General features: G+C 37.0%; 4 protein-coding genes across 7 annotated transcripts; 1 reads left to right on the forward strand and 3 right to left on the reverse strand.

The window, feature by feature from the left end:
* Window positions 1-192: 192 nt before the first annotated feature.
* On the reverse strand, window positions 193-2,432 carry mep1a.1 (meprin A, alpha (PABA peptide hydrolase), tandem duplicate 1). Its single transcript, XM_016526436.1, has 6 exons — window positions 2,426-2,432; window positions 2,225-2,371; window positions 1,920-2,135; window positions 827-1,291; window positions 571-744; window positions 193-242 (listed from the first exon to the last, which is right to left on the reverse strand). Exons 1-6 carry the CDS (start codon window positions 2,430-2,432, stop codon window positions 193-195), a joined length of 1,059 nt encoding a protein of 352 aa, XP_016381922.1.
* Window positions 2,433-2,733: 301 nt separating this feature from the next.
* LOC107719089 (platelet-activating factor acetylhydrolase) lies at window positions 2,734-8,130 on the forward strand. Its single transcript, XM_016526412.1, has 10 exons — window positions 2,734-2,886; window positions 2,968-3,118; window positions 3,268-3,361; window positions 3,457-3,525; window positions 5,079-5,250; window positions 5,546-5,659; window positions 5,769-5,860; window positions 6,307-6,477; window positions 6,566-6,714; window positions 7,278-8,130. Exons 1-10 carry the CDS (start codon window positions 2,785-2,787, stop codon window positions 7,376-7,378), a joined length of 1,215 nt encoding a protein of 404 aa, XP_016381898.1. The 5' UTR covers window positions 2,734-2,784; the 3' UTR covers window positions 7,379-8,130.
* A 74-nt stretch (window positions 8,131-8,204) lies between these two features.
* On the reverse strand, window positions 8,205-18,981 carry LOC107719088 (tudor domain-containing protein 6-like). Of its 4 annotated transcripts, none has more exons than XM_016526411.1 (16): window positions 18,721-18,981; window positions 12,329-17,775; window positions 12,112-12,236; window positions 11,907-11,987; window positions 11,801-11,831; window positions 11,599-11,648; window positions 11,449-11,503; window positions 11,231-11,283; window positions 11,085-11,139; window positions 9,787-9,842; window positions 9,633-9,696; window positions 9,433-9,500; window positions 9,285-9,336; window positions 9,113-9,180; window positions 8,965-9,019; window positions 8,205-8,850 (listed from the first exon to the last, which is right to left on the reverse strand). In XM_016526411.1, the coding sequence occupies exons 2-16, from the start codon at window positions 17,721-17,723 to the stop codon at window positions 8,669-8,671; spliced, it is 6,390 nt and encodes a 2,129-aa protein (XP_016381897.1). In that variant the 5' UTR covers window positions 17,724-17,775; window positions 18,721-18,981; the 3' UTR covers window positions 8,205-8,668. The 4 variants fall into 4 exon arrangements, with proteins under 4 accessions (XP_016381897.1, XP_016381894.1, XP_016381896.1 ...); XM_016526408.1 differs by having other exon boundaries at window positions 8,950-9,019; XM_016526410.1 differs by having other exon boundaries at window positions 9,433-9,503.
* Window positions 18,982-19,438: 457 nt separating this feature from the next.
* Window positions 19,439-21,349, reverse strand: LOC107719105 (splicing factor 3B subunit 6-like). The gene is made up of 4 exons (XM_016526440.1): window positions 21,169-21,349; window positions 20,614-20,732; window positions 20,338-20,476; window positions 19,439-19,782 (listed from the first exon to the last, which is right to left on the reverse strand). Exons 1-4 carry the CDS (start codon window positions 21,196-21,198, stop codon window positions 19,693-19,695), a joined length of 378 nt encoding a protein of 125 aa, XP_016381926.1. The 5' UTR covers window positions 21,199-21,349; the 3' UTR covers window positions 19,439-19,692.
* Between the last annotated feature and the right edge of the window lie 3,253 nt (window positions 21,350-24,602).

The following is a 24,602-nucleotide window of genomic DNA, read 5'->3' on the forward strand; positions in this document are numbered from 1 at the left end:
AAATACAATTATCTCATATGATTTCAAAAATGTATCATACTCATTTATCAAACAAGTGATGTTTCCTAATTAATTATTGGTAGATCAAAAGGTGTGGTAGTTAAACCAACAAGTACTTAATTATGTGAGTCCTTTTATTCAATAAGAATAAAACTGCCATATTTACCATAACTGAGCACAGACTTATTGGCCTCAAACCTTTGGTGCAACTGGAACTTCACTGTTTATCAGGCTTGTTAAGTCTTCAAAGAGACACACATAAAAAAAAAAAACATTAGACAATAACAGTATAAATGTCTAAGTCAGAATGTTACAGTCAGTGTAATGTACCCTCAAAGTCAACAAAGATAATGAGGTCATCATTTTTCAGGTAATTCCGTCTGCGCAAGTCGTAGTGTTTTATGAAACTCCTCCATCCCACTGAATCTCCTCGATAACACTGGCAACTTGGGTCATAGGTCCCAACAGTTCGGCTTGTTAAGTCTTCAAAGAGACACACATAAAAAAAAAAACATTAGACAATAACAGTATAAATGTCTAAGTCAGAATGTTACAGTCAGTGTAATGTACCCTCAAAGTCAACAAAGATAATGAGGTCATCATTTTTCAGGTAATTCCGTCTGCGCAAGTCGTAGTGTTTTATGAAACTCCTCCATCCCACTGAATCTCCTCGATAACACTGGCAACTTGGGTCATAGGTCCCAACAGTTCTTGGATTGTCCCATATTAGTTTGTCTCCATTGACTAGGGAACAGGAAGACAAAAAAATTATGTTTTTGTTTGTTTGTTTGTTTTTAACTTTAGTCACACTCACAATACAAATCACCTGTGCTCATGTCAGTGGTGAGGCTACGAGCAGAGGACATCCTCAGCTTAATGTCTGGATCCTGGTCCATTACCACTATTGTGGCCTGGCGGTTCACAGCAGGCCACTGCATCACAATGTCATTGTCACCACTGGCCAGATGGAAGTACAGACCAGTATAGTGGCCCGTGTAATCAGAGTAACCAGACAGTGGTCGTACTTGAACGCCAAAACCATAACCCTCAGGGCTATAGAAACGAGGGCTGTTCAGCACGGTGTTGTAGTCGGCTGTTTCCAGGATGCTCGAGAAGTTCTGGATGCGCCAGACAGCGGCAGGGCAGTGCGTCTCTGTCAGGCTGATGTCATCGATGAATATGCCTCCTCCAGAGTTAGCGGGGTCTCCTCTTACTCCCTGGAATGCAAAGCGGAACTTTGCCCCTATTTGCATAGGCACATGAGCAATCTTCCATGTTTTGTCTTCATCAGCTGGGGGAGGAAAAACCTTTTGTTGTCACCACATTCATTTTATGATAAGCAATTACATAAGGGATCATGTTGTTTTGATTATACGGCTACACAATAAATAAAAGATTAAGTGGACATTGAACGTTGATTTAAAATTATTTTACAATCTCGCTTGTATCATATCTTAAAGCTTTCCTGCAGTATACACTATTAATAATAAAGGTACCAAAGGAGGGTTTTCACAGCAATGCCAAAGAAGAGTCATTTCTGGTTCCCCAAAGAACCTTTCGGTTCTTAACAGTTCTTAAAATAAAATTGTTATACTATATAGTAAGTGAAAAACAGAAGTTGTGGCTGAGTAGTATGTCCAAATTCACAGTATTTATAAATCAGTAGGCGAATTCAGATGGCTTACTATTTACTATATTTAAACTAAATGTAGTACCTACCTACTATTCAGTATGCATTTTTAGACGCAGCTTTTGGGGGGGGGGGGGGACTTTTTAAAGAATCTTTTTTTTCACTATAAAGAACCAATGTAAAGGTTCCATGGGTGTTAAAGGTTCTTCATGGAACCACAGATGCCCATAATGAACTCTTATTTTTAAGATTGTAGGCTACTAGTAGTTCAAAAAAGAAAAGCTGTTACCCCAGACCGTGTGGAGTTTCTTTAATTTACGCACGGTTCCTGTTCCATCATCCATCTTTTCCCAAATTACTAGCCTGTCCTTTACACTTCCTGTCATTTTGTAGAAAAATTGGAGGCATTGCATCTTCCTCTTTGGATACAGGATGCGGGACTCAAGGAGACCAGACTGCTCTGCATTTCCAGTGGAGGTGTCAAAGTGCATAGTATATCCTAAATCTAAAAATCACAAGGCAAAAATGTGATTAAATTGGTCAAACTGCAGCCACTTTGAGAAAGGTACTTTTCAGGTGATTGAGATTTGTAACCTCTGCATTGTCCACTGAGTGTATGGTCCTCAGAGCCAGGAGAGCTTTTAAGATGCACCCAATCAGCATCGTCAGTGGAACTCTGTATCATTCCACAAATGTTTATGTTTTCAAAAGCGCATTGGTCCAGCAGGGTAAGAGAAGAGGCTGAAGCAAATAAATAATAATTAGACAAATAGTGCTTATAAATAGTTATATTACGTTTCATATATTTACATCATATATATATATATATATATATATATATAGTCATATACATATATTGCGCGATAAGTCAATATATTGATTATTGCGACAGGCCTACAGTGAGCTCACATGAGCTACTTCTCTAATAGGCAGTATTCATATGACTAATAAACCAAAATGTTGTTATTAACAAGCACTGAGTTAACGAAAAGTTGTCAGGCACCAAGAGCTGTGTCAGCTGAGAGAGTCAACTAACGTTCGCTTGTTTAAAAATGTCATGTCATGCTCTGTCATGAACTCTTGTGACGGTATGGATATCTTGTTTTTCAGGTTTAACGTTTATTCCTAAGTGGAACTGGTTGGCTGTTTTCACAATGGGTAATTCAAGCGGGCACAACAACACTTTGAGTATCCCGCCAGGAAAAGGACCCCACCAAGTGGGATGCACAGACTTGATGGTGGGCCGCACAGTCCATGTAAGTGTGCGCTTGAATTCTGTGTACTTGAATTGTCTGTGTCATCAGCAGGTTTAAAAAATGTATGTATATTTCATCAAGGGGACGTTCTTGAGACTCTACTATCCATGCCAAGCATCTGAGAATCCTCAGCTGCCAGATTGGGTCCCGTGCAGGGAGTATTTCAATGGCCTCGCAGACTTTATGAAGATGAACAGAGCACTGAGTGAAAGAATTTTTAACTACCTCTTTGGTAAGCATTTTTGGCTGTTGAGTGCTGAGCCCTTTGAAAATGTCAGCGAACCATGCCACTTCCTCAGCATATCTGTCACTTTGAGATGTGGTTAAAACATCGCCGCTGTTGTCATGCTATGGACATTTATGTATGTTTGTTTGCATTAGGGTCTTGTAAAATCCCAGCAGCCTGGAATGCGTCGTTTAAACCAGATGGGAAATATCCTGTTATTATTTTCTCTCATGGACTGGGAGCTTTCAGGTGTGTTTGATTTAAAGATTCAAGAGCAAACATGATGTCAATCCTTGATTCAATGTTTTACAATGCCACTGTGTTTTTGTGTGTTGTATTTTCAGGACATTATATTCAGCCATATGTGTTGAACTGGCTTCACAGGGCTTCATTGTTGCAGCTGTGGAGCACAGGTGCTTGCTTTCAGTTGGAATTTATTAGCTGCAAAAGCTTTTTTTTTCTTTGCAACTGGACCAGTACGTTGAGATAAGAGATAGCTGCTTACCACAAACTGACACGATTGTTGTACAATTGCTGTTCAGTAACACTCCTTGCCCCGCACCAGTGAAAGTTTTTGTATGTTGTAATAGTCAAAGTGTGTGAGAAGAATGCAAACAATGGTATAAACTAGGTCATCACATTCTTAACAGTGTTTACCGGTGGACTGACACATAACACAGGACAGCATGGTTGGTGAAACACTGCCTTTCAGGTTAAAAATCTAGGGTCTGAATTCAACTAGCGTTAAATAATTAAAGGGGTCATGAACTGCCTTTTTTACTTATTTTGTACTGTTCTCTGAGGTCCACTTATAATGTTATCAAGATTTTTATATAAAATAACATCATAATTTAGAAGTAATAGGCTATTTTCTGTCCTGTTTTGACCCTCTCATCAGAACGCTCTGTTTGAATAGGTAGGGCAGATTGTAGACTCGGAAGTAAACGCCCACTGCTATGATTGGCTAACAGTTGTGTAACGCTGCTGTGATTAAGGTTAAAAACGCACAAATACTATACAGTATATCAAACAATCTGTAATAACAGACAAAGCAATAGTGACCACATAATAAAACAGTTACTCACAGTTGTGTGGTGCGACATTACTGTCGGATCCAATATAGCCACACTATTATGTCATAAAGTGACACATTCCACTATCTATAGTTTTGGCAGACTGGCTTCAATATGAGCTGTTTTTAGACTAATGAGAAAGTTTGAGTTCAGGATGTTACTGAACTTACAGGATGTTTTTATAGTACAATGACCTCGTGTCAAAAGATCAAAAATTTTGATTTCTCAGTGCATGACCCCTTTAAATCTAAATGTAGTAATGGAAATACTTCATAGTGTTGCAATTGTAGGGAACACAATTTTTTTTATATAACTAATTTATAACTAAGTTAACACATTTTTTATCTAATTACTAGATCTCAGAAGCGCAAATTGTCATAGTTGAGTAAACTTCTGTAGTGGTGAATGGAAACTACAACAGATATATTTTTTGCAATCTGATTTGCCCCAATAGCAAAAGAAAAAAATCCACAATAGTGTTTCAATGACTTTCCAAAAAAAGGAAAAAAATATTGAGAGATTGATTACATTGATCAAAAGAGAGAAAGATGTCAAATTTGCTGTCTCTTCCTCAATCTTTGTATTTGAAACACTCTTGCATCAGTGTTAACTAGTTTTATGTCATTTAATGCTCGGGTAAGAAAACAGAGAAAGTATAGTGTTATAAATGTACATATAAAAAAAAAAAAAAGATAAACGTTGGTAAATTTACGATTTGGAAGTGCGTCATCACAGTCTGTGAAAAGGGTCCATTAACTAGAAATTTGATTTTGCTTCTATATATCATTAAATATCCTCACTCTTGTTAAAAATCTCAAGATCACTTATGGTTATGTGTTGTATTTTGCCTGGTGTATTTTTCTTTCACTAAAATGTAAACTTTTTAATTTCAGGGATGAATCTGCTTCTGCAACTTTCTACTTCAGAGAACATGCTGAGCCAGGAACAAAAAAGCATCCATCATGTGACATAGCCAAGCCTCTGTCTGATAATCTGGAGGAGGTTTGGATGTACTACAGGCCGTTGAAACCAGGCGAGAATGAGTTTCCTCTAAGAAACAAGCAAGTGAGAACATCACCTTTCTTGTTACTCATCTGATAACCAAAATATCAGATATGCTTGTCAGTCACATTAGAATTTGCAGGCCCTTTTGTGATATTTGCAGCCAAAAATGTTTGTGTTGCGTTGTTTTGCATGGAAAACCCACCAATAATCATTATGCTTTTATGTAATTAGTGTTAGTGACAGTACATTTTTTTTTGTGCATAATTCCTGAAATGAATTGTGGTCCTGGCTAATGCACCATTGAAGGAACTGTCTGTGTTCCATGCAAATGAATACATTTTTTTTTACGTCTCAGGTAAAGCAAAGAGCAGATGAATGCATCAGAGCCTTGGATATTCTCTTTGACATCAATTCAGGAAAGTCTGTAGAGAACGTCTTACAGTGTGACTTTGATTTGTCAACAATGGAGGTGAATATTACAGTTCGTTTAAACTCAGAGTTTAGTTAAAATTGAGAACTGCTCAATCATATTCTGCAATTCTGGAGTGCTGATGACAATGAGCCTTCTTGCATTTCAGAACTCCATGGACTTGTGTAGAATAGCGATTATGGGACATTCCTTTGGAGGCGCGACGGTGATCGAATGTTTGTGCAAGGACGTCAAATTCAAGTATGTTTTGAGCTGACTAGAATGTTCCAGACTTGTACATATCATAACAGGCAATGTGTTACAAGATCTTGTGGGTAGATAATAAACATTTATCAGGCTGTCTGAGAAACGATGTTCTCAGTTTGTGCAGTTGGCCTTTATTTATTTTTTTTCACACTGGTGTCTGTGAAAACCTCTGCAAGTTTCCTGTTTTTCTTTTTTAGATTCATTTTCATAAATGCTGTCATGCTACATGAAATCTTGTCATGCACTCTAAATGGCATCACAGAGAGAATAATTTCATAAAAAAACATTAGCATTAAATTCAGAGGTGATTTTTCAGGAACAAATTAAACTAGCCAAGAAAGACACATTTACTTGGTAAACTAATTACAGTAGCATGTTGGTAGCTCCATGAAGAAATTCAAAAACAAAATATTCATCCTGGCATCAATGTTGATTCCTAGGTGTGGTGTGGCACTGGACACCTGGATGTTTCCTCTGGACGAGGAGATCTTCCCTGGAGTGAAGCAGCCAATCTTTTTTATTAACTCTGAAAAATTCCAGTGGATTGGGAATATCATCCGTATGAAGAAGCTGGACTCTGCCATCTTTCCTAGAAAAATGATAACCATCAAGTCAGTAATTTTTTTTTTTTTTTTTCCAAGTCAAGTTGTAGTTCAGTCTGAAAAATGTGCTTCATTTAATTGTACTATGTTTTGGCAGAGGGACAGTCCATCAGAGCTTCCCAGATTTCACATTTCTTACTGGGAACTGGATTGGAAGGCTCATGAAGCTAAAAGGAGAGATTGATCCACACATAGCCTTGGATCTTTCCAACAAAGCAACTTTGGCTTTTCTTCAACGCCACTTAAGTGAGTTATTTACCTTTTTGGGTTTGTGTGCCTCAGCTCACTTTCTAAAAACATTTTTTCTTTTTTGTATTACACTACATTTAAAAAGTTTGGGGTCAGTAAGTTTTAATACGTTTATTCAGCAAGGATGCATCTAATTCATCAAATGTTAAATACAGTTAAGATGTTACAGAAAATTATATTTAAAAAATGCTGTTCTTTTGAACTTTCATCAAAGAATCCTGAAAAAAACATCAGTTTCCACAAAAAGATTAGGCAACTGTTTTCAACATACATTGATAAGAATAAATGTTTCTTGAGCACCATATCAGCATATTAGAGTGATTTCTGAAGGATCATGTGACCCTGAAGACTAGTAATGGCTGCTGAAAATTCAATAGAAAAATAGAAATAGAAGTTATTTAAAATCGTCTTTAAAAAATCACAATATTACTGTTGTACTGTTTTGATCAAATCAATGCAGTCTTGTTAAACTTGACTTTTTCCCCAAAAAAATTACATCAGTAGTGTTTGTAATACTGTAAACTTGTTTGCAATATCTAACGTATCTCTTTATTTTCCAGATATGGACATAGACTTCAATCAGTGGGATGCTTTAATTGATGGAAAAGATGACAACTTGATTCCAGGAACCAATATTACTATCCCACAGTCATCTATTTAGTTGAGTAACATGAATACAATGTATATGGATGTGTATCCGTACAATGATTTTGTAACCTTGCACATGTAACAAATAAGAGTCAGAAGGTTACACACCTTTGAGAAAGGGCCAATCTATCACTATGCAAAATCTGTTTTTGAAATTTCATAAAAGACTAAATTTTGACTGCTGTGTAGGAGTACGATTGAATTTGCACTATGGATTAGATGGTGATCTGATGTAAATCACATTTCGTATTTTTTTTTTTTTAAACACGGCAAAACTACTCTATACAGGATGACTTATGAAAGGTACCATTGCAATAGTGCAATAGACTTTAACTTTTTTAAACACTTCACCGTCCTTGTTGTGTGCCTTCATGTTTTTAGTTATATAAAGTGGGTTTTTATATCAATGCAGTGTGTTCAATGAATTCTGTGACTGATGTTAAAAGGGGTCTGTTGACAACCATTTGAAAATATGAAATACCATACTGTGAAATATCGTTGGCATAGCTTGCTTGTTTCACCCTAATGATTTTAACACCTAGAAAGTAACCTCATAGTTCTCTCTGGATCTGTAACTAAAACCTGCGATTTCCTGATTTGTAAGAAAATATAATCCGATTTTACACTACTAATTTCTGGTCAGTTAAAAAAAAAACTATCACGTGGGATTTCAATATTTCGATGGTTTCCAGCAAAGCCACAAAAATGCACAAGTTCTTTATATGTATATGGGATTTTGTTTATTAAACAGAATATCTCACCTTTGGTATTTCTTTTTCTTTTTCCCCACATACAAAGTCTGAATAACATACTGTTAAGAAATGTTCATACAAGTGCTACACGAAAGTTGCATATTTATTAAAGAAAAATTCAACGAGTTTCCACAAAATGCAGCAAATTGCTTTTTCACCACAAATGTAAACATTTAAGAGCATCTGAACAAACAACAAAATCCCTGGATGAAGTACAATTTAGAAACATTGTTTCAAAATGCAAGGAATACAATGAAAGGCTGTGTAATAACTGAAAAACAAACAAAACAGCCTTCATCTGCAATGAGCAACCATTGAATAGTAATAGGAGGAAACAAAATTACAGCTCCACTATGAATAAGCAGAAGTGCTTATTGTTGCTAGTATACTGTTTATGGTTTTAGGCAGACAAAACAACTTAATACCATCAAGCTGCTGGCAATTTTAATGTGATTAACAAAAAAAAAAAAAAGAAGCACATTACATAAGTAACTTGCCTCTTTGGATACATCAACCATCTTTTTGGTTGATGTAGGTTTACAATGTTTACATTAGTCAAACTTCTGTTTTTCATTTTCACTCTCCGGCTCATATACTTCTGCCTGGGATTCTTGCAAAACACCAACAAAAATTACATCATCGTCAGGTGCGTCCTCGACCTTCAGGGTCAGATGAGTGACACGTAAATCCTCTGCATTGGTGAAATCAGATGCATCTGACTTTTCTTGTACGCCTGTGAAGCACACTGCTGTATTAGTTCGCACTTCAAACAGAAATTAATATTTCAAATAAAAACAGTGGGAATGTTAATGCTTTTTCAATTTATATTCACACTTAAATGACTTGCATGATGATTCTTCAGCATCAGTATGGATTTCCGCAGTAATTGTATCTCCCTGAAGCTGAAGTATTCAAAGTCAGACAATAAATACCAATAAACACCTCACATGTTTGTGGTTAATGAATAGAGTAATTTAACAGTAAGCTTATAATACCGTGCCATCAGATGCAGTGTCAGATTCCGTTCCATCACTGGTAAGAACAATAAGATCTTCAGGTATATCTAATAAAAATAAATAAATACAATTAATAGATGCTAAACATCCATTCTATATTTGTTAAAATTGAAAGACTCATTGGAATGCATGGAATGCAAACATGACATACTATTAAACTCCTCAAGCAAGTCATCCGTTTCAAGCTCAGTCTCACACACATCCTGTATTTGGCAAAAACATGATATGAGAGGAATATATTTTCAGCCACTGGGTGGTGTAGGTCTTTAACAAGATAAAGGAGAGAAAAGACGAAACACCTTATCATGGGGAGCCACAGCCAGGAAATCCATCAGTAAATCCACTCCAGTACTCATCTTGGCAGCATCTTCTAAACAGTCATATTTTACAAATTACAATAAAATAGCACAATCAACTACTCTTTCATGAAGTTTATTGGAGTTTACGCTTTCATGAAGTTTATTTGGAGTTTATATCTCCATAAAGTATGATGAGTAACCTCTTTCCTCTCCAGCTGAAGTATTTAAATCCTCTTGGGGCTCCTTGCTTTCTACCTGTTCAGGCTGGAGTGCAAATAAATTGAAGATGAGTGGGTTAAAAAGATTTAAGTAGTTTTAAACCTCAACAGTCTTATGTCACATTTGTGTACTTACACCAAGTACTTCAACGAGATCATGCACTTGTGCACCTTCCCCTGACACATCTACAACTAAAACAAAAAACACAGCCCTATCATTTGCACTGAAGTCAAAGATAAAGCAGGACAGATGTTTTTTTTCCCCCCCCACTTCTGTTTTGTTTGAAAGATCATGTGCGTGCAAACTTGGTTAATGAATGAATAAGTCTAGCCCATCGCACATTATGTATGCAAAACTTTTCACATGGACTTGATATTTCATTCTGTCTGAACATAGATATTCATTCAAATGCAGATTCAATAGACTGAAGATCATTTAATGCAAACAGACATTATACTAGGGATGTAACGATTAACCGAGAGCCGGTTGAAAATCGATTCAAATATGTGATGATTCAAATCGGTTGAGATGCCAAACAAATCGCGATTCAATTAGGGGTAGTTTATATGAATGCATGTCTGAGGGGAACTTACTGTCTTTAGAAAAGTTTAGATGGTATTTTTTCTTTTCTTCTTGCCTCTGTATAATGCATATTAAAGTTCATAAGTGCAGTGCTGCTTCGTTTACAGCAGAAACCAAGGAACCCCTTAAGCGCCACCTGCTTGCAGAGAATGGATCTGGGTCTCATTCAAGTTCAGTTTCATGCAAGTATTTTTTATGTATAGTTTCACAAAACTGAAGTCAAATCATTCTGTTTTTGCTTCAAATTTCGAAATTATATAACCTAATTTAGATTAAAAACTGTTCATGTTGCATGTATGCAGCATCTTCGTTTGGATCAAGATTAAAATGCAGTGGTTGCTTCTAATTTTAAATGGAAAGAGCACAGACAAAGCCGTATTTTGTTTATATGAAGAGATTTCTTTTATTTGTGTTACTTATTTGATTTGGGGCTTGTTTTAAAATTTCAATTTAGTTTTGTTATTTACATTTACATTAGCCTATATTTAAATTTTGTTATTTAGCAGACGCTTTTATCCAAAGCGACTTTCAAATGAGGACAATAGAAGCAATCAAAACCAACAAAAGAGAAATGCAAGTGCTGTATTAGTATATTATTATAGTGTTATATTTCAATTTCACAAAAAACGTGCAGCATTTTTGTCCAAGCAAAAATAAAAGGACACATTTAATTTATAAATAGTCTTAAATCTCATTTTGTAAAAAAAAAATCGAATCGTGAGTTGAGTGAATAGTTACATCCCTACATTATACAGTACAAATCATAGTACATTAATAGTGTACAATGCACTATTTGTAATTGAGGTCCCAATACTTTTTAATAAGTAGGTAAATCAAGTAAGCTCACTTACCCTCAGAATTTTCAACCAAAACAGTGGAGCAGGATACACACCCCGTGGCTTGAGGCTGCAAGTGAACACATGTTGAGACACTGCTATCAGATTACTATCGGTCAACTGTATTTGCTTTTGATTGGTACAACGGCATCACACTGTACCTGGTCTGCTAGTTCATCAACTGGATCCATTTGGTCAATGTGTGTTTCTTCACCTTGACATATTAAAAATGCAATTTTGAACTACTTTGCACTTATGACTTACATACTACTTTGCCACCAATTAATAACACCATAGTATATTTTAATGTGTATACATTTTTTCCTCTGCCTTAGCATTACACGATGCAGTAATTTTGCAAATGTATAAAAACACTTACCATTTGGTTCTTCAGACTCTGAAGTGACAACAGTTCCATATTCTGTATCTTCCACCTGGTGTAATAAGAGGTAGAATTGGTTGTTACAGTCCATGTTCTATTCTCAACTGCTGTAAACATTCTATGTAGCACAGTTAAACACCCATTTACCTTTGAAGGACTTATCTTCAATGCAGTATGTTTCTCCCTGTTTACTTCATCTACAAAACATTTTGTGTTTAAGGATCTTAAATGGTTTATTTCAGGTGAAAAAAATTATCAGACATGAAGGAAAGAGAATTTAAAAAATCATTCTAAGGCATTAAAGTAGTATTGTATTTTTTCTTAAAATATAACAAAGTACAAAACTTACCACTTCGAACTGCAGCTTCAATGCATGAAGTCTGCAATTAAAACACTGGATGAGTAAAAAATGCTTTCTGATTAGAAACACAAAAATAGACTCCAGCATTCCACACCTGTAATGGCTTGTCTGGCAGAATTTCAAAGATATTGAGAGGATCTACTACCACCTCAAAATCATGTTCCACAAGCAACACCTGAAAAAAAAAAAAAAAAAACAAGTCTGAAGATGAATCTTAAGTTAGACAAAACAAAACCAGAAAAACAACAAAGGCAGCTCTTTAAAAAAAAGTGTGAATGAGAAGAGAAATAAATACTCGCCAATGCAGCATCTTCAGAAATTTTCAAAATTCGTGCTCTGCACCAATTTCTTCTTACATGAGACCATATCACACATTCTGACCCAACGGGCTTCTTTTCTGTTGCTCGCCTTAAATAGCCCAAGTCTTTAAAAAATATAAATAAATTATTAAAAGGAAAGAAGGCCACTTGCATACAGTGGATATTGTATCTCTAAAAGATTCACATTCAAGCTTACCTGATTTAATGATCTCAAATGATGGTGACTCTGGTCCCTCAACAATGCATAATTGAGAATCTGTGTTATTCATCAAGAAGCTATCTATATTCTCTGAGGAAATAGTAGATGTAGCTCCCTCAGAGTGCTGTAGCAAAACTACAGGAAGGGGTGCTGGGTCTGTCTCTTTAGCAGAAGCATGCTGGTTTGTTGTGTCTGATGGACTTGTGAAAGCTGAAACTGGTTCATCTTCCATGGCACATATGGTTTCAAGGTCCTCTTGTGCATCAGAGGGCACTATACTCACTGTATCAGGTGAGGCAACATTTTCAGTAATCATCTCGAGTGGGTCATCCTGTGCTTCATTTCCAACTTTTGTACTTGTCAGTAAATCAAGCTGCTCTTGATCAGAATGTTGCATTTCGAGAACTGATGTGCAGGTTTCATTATCAACATAGTAAGTGTCTGAATCATGGATAACTACTGAGTCAATATTAACTTCAGCAGCCACAGAGACGTCGGTGGGCGCCAGTTTTGCTCCACTTAAGAGTTCAACAGATGGTGTTTCAGGACTTTGACTTTTCCAATAGCTTCTCATGGTATCATTGATGACAGCACCATTGCGATCCAGCTTGACGAAGTGTGGCATTTCAGAGTTCCCCATTTTCTCAACCGTGATATTTAAAAGCTTGTAATTAACTAGCTCAAAGAACACATCATCTGCCTCTTCAGCCCAGAAACCCTTGGAAAGATCAAAACCTTCAAGCTGGCAGTCGAATGCCTGAGGGGGCACATCTGATAGCTCGGGTGGAAGCGCCTTAACATCACCGATATTGACTTTTGCCTCATTTCCATAGTCTACAAAGGTAATGGAGAGAATGTCAAGGTCCCTAGATGTAACTTTAGCTCGATACCACAAATTATCTTCAGTGAAAAGGGCAATGCAAGCACTTCCAACTGGCAGAGACTCCTCACTCAAAGTTTTTTCTGATGCATTACCAGCATTCTGTAATGCATCTGAAATCTCTTGAAGTTTGTCCGTTGCCACATACTGGCACCAGAAGAGCTGAGGACCCCTGATGAATGAGGTGTATCCAGTGATTATTTGACCAGCTGATATGTCAGGGTTCTTGTAATGGGTACAGACTTTAATATCAGATGTCTGCTTGACACCTGGGGTCGTAAGCTCAGCTGCTGATGTAGCACCATCCCTGCAGGTGGATCCGAGCACTATACCATTAACATCAAGTTTCACTTCCCAAATGGTCCCTGACATTTTCACAAATGTGCACATGACCTTTTCAATGTTTTGTTCAATTACTCGTTTGAAGTTGGGTGCAAGTTTTTGGTCTCCACTCTCAACATTCAGTTTATGTACAGAGCAGTGGATGCTGTACCTAGGAAACAAAGCAAATGATTGATCAAGACGACATATTTTTGAGGCAGAAATTGTAGCCGTGTTTCCAAAGTCAACAAATTCGACGTTGACTGTGTCACCAACGTTTTCTCTTACTGCTGCACGGTACCAAGAGTTATCTTCAGGAAACATTGCACAAACCAATTCTCCCTCATGAATATCACTGGGATCAATGTTTGCGCACCTTGATTGGTCAGCATTCAACTTCTCCACAAGCGAATAAATGTCATCCTCATCAGCTGCAAACTGAACAAAGAAGCTACAAGGGCTATTGCAATGAGAGATGAATACCTCAGCTTCTAGACCTGGTTTTATTACTTTCACTGGGAGTGCTGATTCGTTAAGAAGAGCCTCGGACTTGGGTTTAACACCATCAGTTTTGTCAGATGTACAGGGGTGACGCACATCAGCTCTATCATTGGACTTTCTTTGTGGTTCATGTTTTTTCTGGGAATTATGCAACGTCTCAAAATCTCTTCTTGGTTCTGGTCTACCATCTGTATGGAATCCCCACTTGCTCCGTGGCTGTTTTGATTCAACATCACCTTGTGCTGCATAACTGTCACGGGATTGCGGAACTTGATGACCGAAATCTCGATTTAGACCACTGGAACTTTCCTTCATATGGGTTGCCCCACTTTGTGCACTTCTGTTCTTTGAACTATATCCTTTGAATGCACTTGGTTCATTTCTATGGATTTCATTGTGAAACTTCTGTCTGATCAGTGCATTCACTTGAGTTTTTCCCTCATAAAGTTCCACCAAAAGCTTTCCTCCTGGGTCTTTTGCCACGATCAAAGCAGTGAAACAATGACTGTCCGCAAAATTCCGAAACCAATTTTCAACTTCACATGGCACATCTTCAGGCATATCTGAGAGCCCACATTCAATTGCCTGCACTGCGATGGACATAATTTCTCCTGCTTCAATTGGAACCGGCAGCAAGTCTGATTTATCTACTTCCAATGTGTCACCATAATCCACAAAATTGACCACAACTGATGGTTTTGTAGACTTTATTTGGCCTCTGTACCAAAGTCCATCTGTGTATTTTGCAAAGCAAACTGTTCCAAAAGTCTGAGGACACTTTGTTTCCTCTAGCTGACGGCATAGGAAGTTGACCTTGTTTGAAAGTTTCGCAATCTCCTCCGAATTCCTGGCAAGATGGCAAAAGAAATTAGTGACACTTTTCACACAGGTGATACTCACTTCCTCTTCACATCCAGTCTTGACGCCATGTGTGGAATAATAGTAGGTGTCCAGCCGAAAGGGTGGAAGAGGAGCTTTCTTAGAGGGTGCACGGTCAGCTAGACGTCTTTGGACAAGGAGATTGCAAATGCTTTGGAATGGGGTCTCCAAGTCTACCACATTGAACACAACTTTCTGGGAGTCATACATTACAGCAAATATGGTGCATTTTAAGGGCACATTTATGGACGCTGCTGTGTCAACAAACTCTTGAAACTGCAATGTGGCTTCAGGGCTCCAGTCTAAAGCTGAGTGGGAAACTGGTTGGATCAGGTTATACAAACTGCATCGAAAGGCTTGTCCTTTCATCTTCAAGAATGCTGGAGTGATCTTTCGAAGATCTTCAACAGCAACCTTCTTTGTCTGTCCATAGTCAATGAACAAGACATCAACATGAGGCGTTTGGTGCTTTTGAATGACCAAGGCTCTGTACCATATCCCAGTTTCAGGATGACGGGCAACACAAGCTGCTTCACATGCTTGAAATTCACTATGAGCATAGAAACGCTGAATGTCTTGCATTAGAACTTCTAAACATGCTGCATTTCTGGCTTTTTGACACCAAAAGTCATTTGGACTCTCAATGTAGGATACAGTTACCTCCAGTGAACTTCCAATGGGAAACAAGTATTCCTTGAATGCAGATGCACTGTCTGTTATGGCAGAAGAACTGGAAGGCGTTTGATGCCGAGCTCCTGTCAAGAATACACCAGATGTGTGTGTGGTTTTTAAACCACAAGATCTTGTGGTAGAATTATCCACAAAGCTTTTTTCACTGTCTGCGAAATCTGCATTGCACAGCAACTGGATCACATTATTTTCTCCATCTAAACTCGGATCCACTAACTGGACCATGTGAGTGTCTTGATGCTTGTCTTGAATGTGCAAATCAAGTACTCGGTCTTCAACGAGTTTCGAAAAGAACAATGTAGCCCTCTCGTCCCAATGTTTCAGTCTGGATTTAATGCCATAGAGGGAGCACTTTACTGCCACAGCAGGCAACTGCTGAAATCTCAGAGGCAACTGTCTGAGGTTGAAACAATCAACAAGTTCTGTGTTGCCATAGTCAAGGAAGTAAACTTCTGCTTTCTTGTCAATAACCTTATAGATAGATGCTCTATAGAACACACCATCCTGGGCTTTAGCTGCACAGAGGAGACCAACAACAGGCTTTCTTATCAATCCTTCAGTGCTTGTTGGATCACTGTACAGATTTCCAAGGCCATTCATTAGCTGATTGAATTCATCTGCGTATCGCTGAGTTTGAATCCAAAACTTTCCAGGGCTCTCAACATGCTGTACAACTGCCACATGTGAAGTGTTAGGTGTGAGACTTTCTGTGAAAAAGACTGGCTTGTTCCCTTTAAGGTCAGAGTAGGTTTCATCAATGTGTGTGGCCTTGGTTGTCTCCAAAATCTTGCTCTTTTGAGATAATGGGCTCTTTTGAACAGCAAAGTCTGTAAGGGTCATATCAGAGTCCAGTGAACATTTCTGTTTCAGTTCAAACAATTTGTTGATGTTTGTGTTCTCCTCTCCGTAAAACGTGACATAGTGGACACCTTCAGAAAGGCTTTGATACTGAAACTTGGCGATAACTGTGCGGTTGAGCAGGAGAGATTTCAGGTAATCGATTTGTGAAGCTGTCCAGCCAATACCTCTGTCGGCTATTCCATGAAGGGAGCACACATACGTTACGACAGGCATCCTGAAGAATTCAGGGGCAAGTGGTCTGACATTCTCAACTTTTACAAATTGTTTCTTCCCATAATCCACCTGCAAAATTTCAACCACATTGTTGGCAGACATGACCTGCTGCAGCACAGACCGATACCACTTGCCGTCACTTCCTCTTGATGCACACGGGCTGCCTAGATTCTCAAGTCTTGCAACGTTGCATCCAACTCTTCCCTCGTAATGCTGAGTTATCTGTTCAGTTAATTTTTTCAGCTCCTGAGAGAAAACCTTAAGCTGACAGAATATTCGAAATGGACTTGTTACTTCAGTGACCACAACAGTCTCAACAGTATCGGTCTGCAGCTCTGGATACATGTAGGCCTGCTGCTTCTCTATTTGCTCAATGATCTCAATTGGTTTGGTCCTAATGGAAGAAATTCTCTGAGGTTCTCCAGTTTCACTGTTGGCCTGCAAAGATCTGGCAACAAACTCCTTGAACCGATCACTGTACAACTTCTTTGCAAAGCCCATTTCAAACATCTGTCTGGACAGACAAGGAATGTCAAGTAGGAATGTTCGATGAGGCACAAGAACATCTTGAACAGTGGCATTGACTCTTCGACCACAGAAGGACTTCATGAACTCTAAGGCCATTGCTGACCATTTGTTTTCAGGAGACAGTGGTAGGACATTGGCAAGAACACAGAATTCAACTTCAGGGGGAAGATAGAAAAAGTCACTTTTGCCCCATGCTAAAGTGTTTACAGTGGCACGCAGCGTTCTGCCTTCATCAATTAAAAACACGCTGTACTCGTCAGTATCTCTGGACACTATACGGGCTCTGTACCATGTTTCATACACTCGTACGAGGCACAAGTCACCAGGGTTTCCATCCGATTCACAAAAACCCTCTCTGGGGTACTGAATCTCTTTTTTCAGCTGCTGATATGCAAATTTTTGGTCTTGATCAAAATTCCCCCAAAACTCTACCAGAACGCATGCCGGGTTTAAGTTTACTCTGGTAATGAGTACGAGTACATTTGAACCCATTGATGGGAGTCCTGGAATAGAACACATGGTGGCTCCTTCCGTGACTCATTCACTCCTTCACTCCAGTGTCTAGGTGTATCTAGAAAAAGAGAGAGGAAGAGAGGGGGAGGGGGGAATAAACACCGGTCCATAAAAAACAGACTGTCTTACATTACTCTGTACTTTTGTAAATAGTTGACATAAAATGGACACAAATTTTCCAAACAAATGTAATTTTTTTTTTTTGTACAACACTAGACAAGAAACATCCAAAAATATAAGACAACTTAATGTCAAGATTTTAGACTACAATTTATATGTATAAAAGCAAGCATGTTTTTCAAGGTTGCATTAAATATAACATTAAGGGACAGGAAACGGGACGATGCGCTATGAAAAAAACGCAGTATAAAATTACCCAAGTGTAATTAGACATTAGAAAGCGTGTTGGAAGGAGTCTGTCAACTGATTTATCTCACAGGTGAGTTTAAAGGCAACAGGTGCAGCCTCTGATTGCCAACACATTAAATTCACATATAGGATCATTAACTGATATACTCTTACAAAAAAAGAGCATTATATAGTTACTCTAATTATGTATTGTCTTACATGTCAAATACACTGGTCCATAAATTTAAAATGGTACAGTAACCTTCAACTTCATATTTAGCGTCAGCTGTGTCAGTTTTGACAAACCTTTGAAAATTCCCGAAAATGACATTAGATGAGGTCGCGTCAGGTCTGTCAGGAGGATGCAGCACAGCGTGAATAAAACGCAGCAAGTAACGTTAACTGGATTTTGTCTCTTGCGCAACAAAACGCAAAGAAACTTCTACATTCAGTGTTCAGCTTACTCCCTCAAAAAGTAAAGTAAATTCGATTTAATAAACTCCATAATAAACCACTCAGTTTCAAAGTTGTGACTTTCCTTTAGCAGTTTGCGAACACTTAAAACGGGACAAAACCATTTATGTCGATCATTTGAATCAACACACATTTAATAGATAAAGCCTATATGAAACAAACCTTTATGACAAACACTCACCACTTCAGGGTATATTCCGCTTTTATTTCAGTGTTGACCAACGACATCTTGGCTTCTTGTGTGGGATCGAGGAGGATTAACTTAACGGCTAAGAACCGAACAATGGATTTTCACCCCGTAATACTTATTAGTTTTAGCTAACAGCTAAGTTTCAGTTACACGAAAATCGGGGAAAACGAACTACTTCTATAGCCGATAATTTAACGAAGAAATTAGGAGATACTAACTAGATGCCACGAATGTTGCTCTCGCGCCTCGTTCTCGCGCATTCACCTGATTGGCTCATTTAAGGTCAGACGGAAGTTCATTAAAAAATGGAGGCAACAATATTTAACAAAGTTAAAATCCTAATCCAACGCAAGATATTTAATTATTAATGTAGTGTATTACTATAAAGATTAAGACTGTAATGAAATTAATTTCAGGTTAATGTTTTTTTTTAATGCAGTTTCTGAAAATGCAATTACAGAAAAAATAAGTATATAGTATATAAAAAGTATATAAAAAAAATAAGTATCTTTTTAAAAAGTAATATACAGTATATGAACTTATATGCAATATTTTATTGATTACCAATGAAATGTGAATCCAAAATATTTACCACTCAAAACATTGTTCATTATGTATTTTAATTTGTAAAAATCTAGCTGATTATAACTACTGTGTACAAGTTTACATGTATAATAAAAATGTGCAAATAAGACACCAGGCAGATATATTAAAAAAGAAAAACACTGATTTAATAAAACAAATGCTGATGAACAAATGCCACTTTACTCAATATTAACAGAAAACTAATTGAAAAAGACATTAGGTCAATATATAACAAGACTTCAGGCCAAGTAATGAACACTGTTCAACTTCAACAGGTACAATTTTTTTGGGTAAAAATCATTACTTAAAGGGGTAAAGTGAGAAGGATATGGGTGCAAGAAAGAATAATAGAACAACAGAAATAAAAAAAAATGTTGACTATTTCGGTGGGTCTGTGTTTATCCCGTACTTCTCTTTGAGAAGTTTCAGCTGCTCCTCCTTTTTCTTTGTGTCCATTTTTTGGAAAGCCTGGTGGGGGGAAACAGGTAACATTAGAGTTTTGTATCACACTCAATGAAATTAACTTTGAAAGTAACTGCCAAAGTGAATAGTTGGACAATAGTCCAACTACCACATTATTATTATTAAAAAAATAATAATAATATATTTTATATATATATATAATTTCCCCTCAGTCTTCCTTATTTAAACGTTCTTTCTGGTCTCAATGTCATACATGTATGTTTGTAAGAGCTCCTAAAAAACCACAACACATTCCTTGTGTGTTTGCACAGACTTGGAGAATATAGCTCATTCTAATTCTGATTCTAGTCAATAGTTAGTCACTGTCTGTTTTCACTGTATGGAAAAGAATGTTTTGGGCATTCTGCATAATATCTCCTTTTGTGCTCCCCAGAAGAAATAAAATGATAAGTGTTCGAAACAGAAATGAAGTAAATGACAAAATCTTAATTTTTGGTAATCTACTCCTTTAACATACAACAAAACATCATGAAAACATTTCAGTTTCACATACCACAAAGTTAATGTTAGAATCAAAGGCAAAAAAACAGTTAAACTCACCCTGTTCGCATTATAGTACAATACAACTAAGTATCTGTTGCAGACGTTGAATCCAGAAAGGTGATCACAGGCATTTTTGGCATCAAAGATGTCTTCGTATACGACATAGGCTGTTCCTCTTGACTCTGGTGTGTTCCCACTAACAATCACAGAACAATCAGTTACTCAGCTTACAAAAATAAACGTCATTAATGACACAATCAGTACTTTCTTTAAATTAAAGTGTCTCTTATGAATAACAGTATGTAAATGTGAGAAAAATACACTGATACTTACACTCTGATTTGACGAATTGGCCCATACTTTCCAAAGATGTCATACATCTCCTCTGCGGTGATCTTGTATGGAAGGTTACGAATATACAATATCCTGTTCACCTCTGGAGGTAAACGAATCTGAAACATGCCAGCAAAGAGAAACATTAACATACACATTCATGAAATGTTACAGTTTCAGATTATTAAAACACAAACCACACAGTCATTTAAAGAACTTAAACGTTCTCAAGCGCTTCGAATGACATTTAATTATGAAAAAGAATTCATGAATTCCGACATGGACGCAATATGGTAAACGTTTAGACCTTTATATATATAAAGAGAGGGCACTCGAATCCTAAATACGTCCAATCGTAAAAATACAAAAGCAGGAAATAGATATTTAAAATTCAACTAGCAATAACGCTTACTTGTTTGTCTTAGAGGTAATTGATCACGTTTATACCAGGAAAACAACAGTAAACATCCATCTCCAATGCACCGATTAGCCATTTTGAGCCCAACACTATCAACATCACGATCATTTGAACGTTTGAAACAAATCTGGACTTACATTCGCTCGTTTAGCTGCTTGCATCGCCATGGCTGGATCTTTTTAAAGAAAAAACTCAATATTTACAACAACAACAAAAAAAACTTTACCAGTAGTAATCAGTTGCAGCTAGTTCAAGCTAAAGTAGCTGCGCACTTATTGCGCAATGTTTGATGGCGCAGTGCGATGACGTCTTTCCGGGAAGGCTGCGGCCAGGTTCCTTTGAGGTGACGTCAAGCGGCGATTCCACTCAGGTTTCATTCTAAAAATATCACAGACAAAAGTTGCTGTTTTGCCCCTAGCAAAACGGGACATAATATTTTTGTCCTTATAAGCAATTATTTTAGATAGATCTATTTGCGGCGATTCCACTCAGGTTTCATTCTAAAAATATCAGACAGACAAAAGTTGCTGTTTTGCCCCTAGCAAAACGGGACATAATATTTTTTGTCCTTATAAGCAATTATTTTAGATAGATCTATTTGTTTATTAACCAAAATCTCCTTTTGCTTGTTTAAGGATGTTATTTGGTTTCTATAACGTGAACAAAGCAAGAAATTAATACTTTATTATTAATCTTTTATTGCTTCTTGCCAAATCTCATATTAATCGTATTAAATTCAGTCAGCAAAAGCACATTTTTATTGCTAGCCTATATATCCAAGCTATTTTTTCCTCAAATAACTCAAAATCTCTTAAGACGATACACCTGTGCTGCCCTTTTAATTTATTTTAGAATTCAACATATTTTGACGAAATATAATATTTTATTTTATTTTAATATTTGTATTTTAAATTATTTTTAATGTACTATATTAAATATGCACATTTTCATTTGTTCTTTATTCATGTATAATATAAAATTGGCAATATAAAAAAAATCTAAATAGCTGAGAGAAAATTATTACATAAGATATTTAATACTTATCAATTTTTCATTTTAATAAAGGAACAATGCATCCAACTGATCGGCAAATAAACAACAAAAACCACTCAAATCGGCGTGAATGTTTCAATATTTGTTATAGATGTATATTAGGGATGTAACGATTAACCGCGAGCCCCTTGAAAATCGATGCAAATATGTGACGATTCAAATCGGTTGAGATGCCAAATAAATCGCGATTCATTTAGGTGTAGGAGTTTATATGAATGCATGTCTGAGGGGAACTTACTGTCTTTAGAAAAGTTTAGATGGTATTTTTTACTTTTCATCTTGCCTCTGTATAAAAATGCATATTAAAGTTCATAAGTTCAGCGTTGCTTTGTTTACAGCGGAAACCAAGGAAACGCTTTAAGCGCCACCTGCTGGCAGAGAGTGAATCTGCGTCTCATTCAGCTCTGCTTTCATGCAGATATTTTTATTTATAGTTTCACAAAACTGAAGTCAAACCATTCTGTTTTTGCTTCAAATTTCGAAATTATACAACCTAATTTAGATTAAAAACTGTTCATGTTGCATGTCCAAGCAATAATAAAAGGACACATTTAATTTAGAAACTTAATTTTGCTGTCAAGTTGTATCCTGAAAAGCGCTATACAAATAAACTTGAATTGAATTGAATATACATACATATCTATGGCTCATGTCCTACGAATTCAACACTCTGCTTCCATCTAACGGACGTCTTGTGTTATTACAAATTACATTTGCTGATTACATTTGCTGTCCAGAATTATATGGGTCATTCCTGTAATGCAGGAATTTCATTACTTCAAGTGGATGATGTTATGTCCACAGAAGCTTCTAACATGAAATCTGACAGTTTTTGCAGAACTATCCCAGGTGTTTCTTCATTATCTAAATAAAATGATAGCTTTTTACATTCTTCCTTAAATTACAGCAGACATATATTACTTTTTAAAAGTTACTGCATAGCTGCATAAAAGTTACTCATTTCAGTCCTTATATGTGCTGGTAAACAAATTATATTGTAATTTCAGGTAATACATTTCAATATCTACATACTGAGTGACCACCAAACTCCTTTCAAATCAAACTCTGACATTGAGGGGAAAATCCCATGTACTCTTTTATTAGCTTAAACCACAACACAAGAAGTAGTGCAGCCATGGCATCAAGGGCACAATACATGCTACATGTACAAAATAACTTTTAAATTGGAAAAGTTTGCCATTGCATGAATTTGGTGCGGTGCCTACGTAGGTAAACATTACAATGACCAAGGTTATGCTTGTGTAAAGCTCTTGACACTGGCAGAATGTACTTTCAAATGGACCACAGAAATGTATTTAGAAATCGAGTTGGTGCTCAAAATGTGCAGTCGGTGCAAATGTCTGGATTTAAAAAGTAATAACCTTAGGGTTAACCTTTAAAACCCTCAGGTGGAGTTCTCCTTTAAAACCAGCGTGTAAAAAGTAGAAATAAATACAGTCTTGGACGTCTTAGCTGTCAAGGATTTTATATCACTTTAAACCTAAAAATGATTTTCATAAATTCATTCCATGCTCGGGCCCCACATAAATCTGCACACTGATATGCAATTTATTACATTTGATGACATTCTAAAACTGCACAGCTTGTAGGTTTTATATGGGAATATTTTTATGGCATAATATTTCCACCATGAGAATGAATGTATGCTCTCAATCGCTGAATTATTCTCACGGATTACATTCGGCCACACTGAATCCCTCTGTTATGTACATAGAAGGTGTAGTAAACTAGCCTTTTCCCATCAATGCATCACAGATCTTTGCAAAACCAATGAATTATCCATCTAAATCTATTTCACATCTGTAATGTTTCTTTTAAATAAGGCTTGTTATCATTCTTTATGCAGGATGCAAATGAGGGAAGTACTCTTAAGGCAAACCTAATGGCATGCAAATAAACTACATTTATATTCACCAACAGTACAAGCACATTTTAAGGGAAAAGTTCAGTGGACATAAGCTTATCTTTTTGTCCATCCAGACGAGTGGGTAAATCTGGAACAGTTACGATTACCATAAGAATCGGTTCGGTTGACATTACGCAGTATATGGTACACATAGCTAGCATCAGTACAATAAATAGTAGTTCGATTTAATACAGCACATCAATGATGCGCAAGCTCCAGTGGATTCAGAAGGTACTTTGCACACTCTTCACATTTTGGCAGTTAATTTTGACAACTCAATATATATATGTATATTAATATTCATATAATATATTCAAATATTCTATTTGTGCATGGCATGGTCTGTATGTGTGTATGCATTTGCAATGTACACATGCATATGTGTGTGTGTGTGTGTGTGTGTGTGTGTGTGTGTGTGTGTGTGTGTGTGTGTGTGTGTGTGTGTTGTGTGCAGGGGGGTCGGTGGAGGTTACCAAAGGAGAGCAGAAGCTGTGCACCATCGAGCGGGGGAAAGTGTTCGGAGAGCTCGCAATACTCTATAACTGCACGCGCACGGCCACCGTCACGGGTGAGATTCACTCAGTCATAATA

The sequence above is a fragment of the Sinocyclocheilus rhinocerous genome, unplaced genomic scaffold, assembly GCF_001515625.1.
Source record: "Sinocyclocheilus rhinocerous isolate Xijiao unplaced genomic scaffold, SAMN03320098_v1.1 scaffold3470, whole genome shotgun sequence".
NCBI lineage: Eukaryota > Metazoa > Chordata > Actinopteri > Cypriniformes > Cyprinidae > Sinocyclocheilus > Sinocyclocheilus rhinocerous.

Coding starts and splice junctions, on each gene's coding strand:
- LOC107719089 (XM_016526412.1), top strand. CDS start 2,785: ATGGGTAATTCAAGCGGGCACAACAACACTTTGAGTATCCCGCCAGGA. Junction 5,251..5,545: donor TTCCTCTAAGAAACAAGCAA/GTGAGAACATCA, acceptor TTTACGTCTCAG/GTAAAGCAAAGAGCAGATGA. Junction 6,715..7,277: donor TTTTCTTCAACGCCACTTAA/GTGAGTTATTTA, acceptor TTTATTTTCCAG/ATATGGACATAGACTTCAAT.
- LOC107719105 (XM_016526440.1), bottom strand. CDS start 21,198: ATGGCGATGCAAGCAGCTAAACGAGCGAAT. Junction 20,733..21,168: donor AAGCAGCTAAACGAGCGAAT/GTAAGTCCAGAT, acceptor GGCATGTTTCAG/ATTCGTTTACCTCCAGAGGT. Junction 19,783..20,337: donor TGTACTATAATGCGAACAGG/GTGAGTTTAACT, acceptor TCCCCCCACCAG/GCTTTCCAAAAAATGGACAC.
- mep1a.1 (XM_016526436.1), bottom strand. Junction 2,136..2,224: donor ACTCAGTGGACAATGCAGAG/GTTACAAATCTC, acceptor TGTGATTTTTAG/ATTTAGGATATACTATGCAC. Junction 745..826: donor CACCACTGACATGAGCACAG/GTGATTTGTATT, acceptor CCTGTTCCCTAG/TCAATGGAGACAAACTAATA.
- LOC107719088 (XM_016526407.1), bottom strand. CDS start 17,723: ATGTGTTCTATTCCAGGACTCCCATCAATGGGTTCAAATGTACTCGTA. Junction 11,504..11,598: donor TGAAGATAAGTCCTTCAAAG/GTAAATGGGTGT, acceptor TTATTACACCAG/GTGGAAGATACAGAATATGG. Junction 11,284..11,448: donor AGAGTCTGAAGAACCAAATG/GTAAGTGTTTTT, acceptor TAATATGTCAAG/GTGAAGAAACACACATTGAC.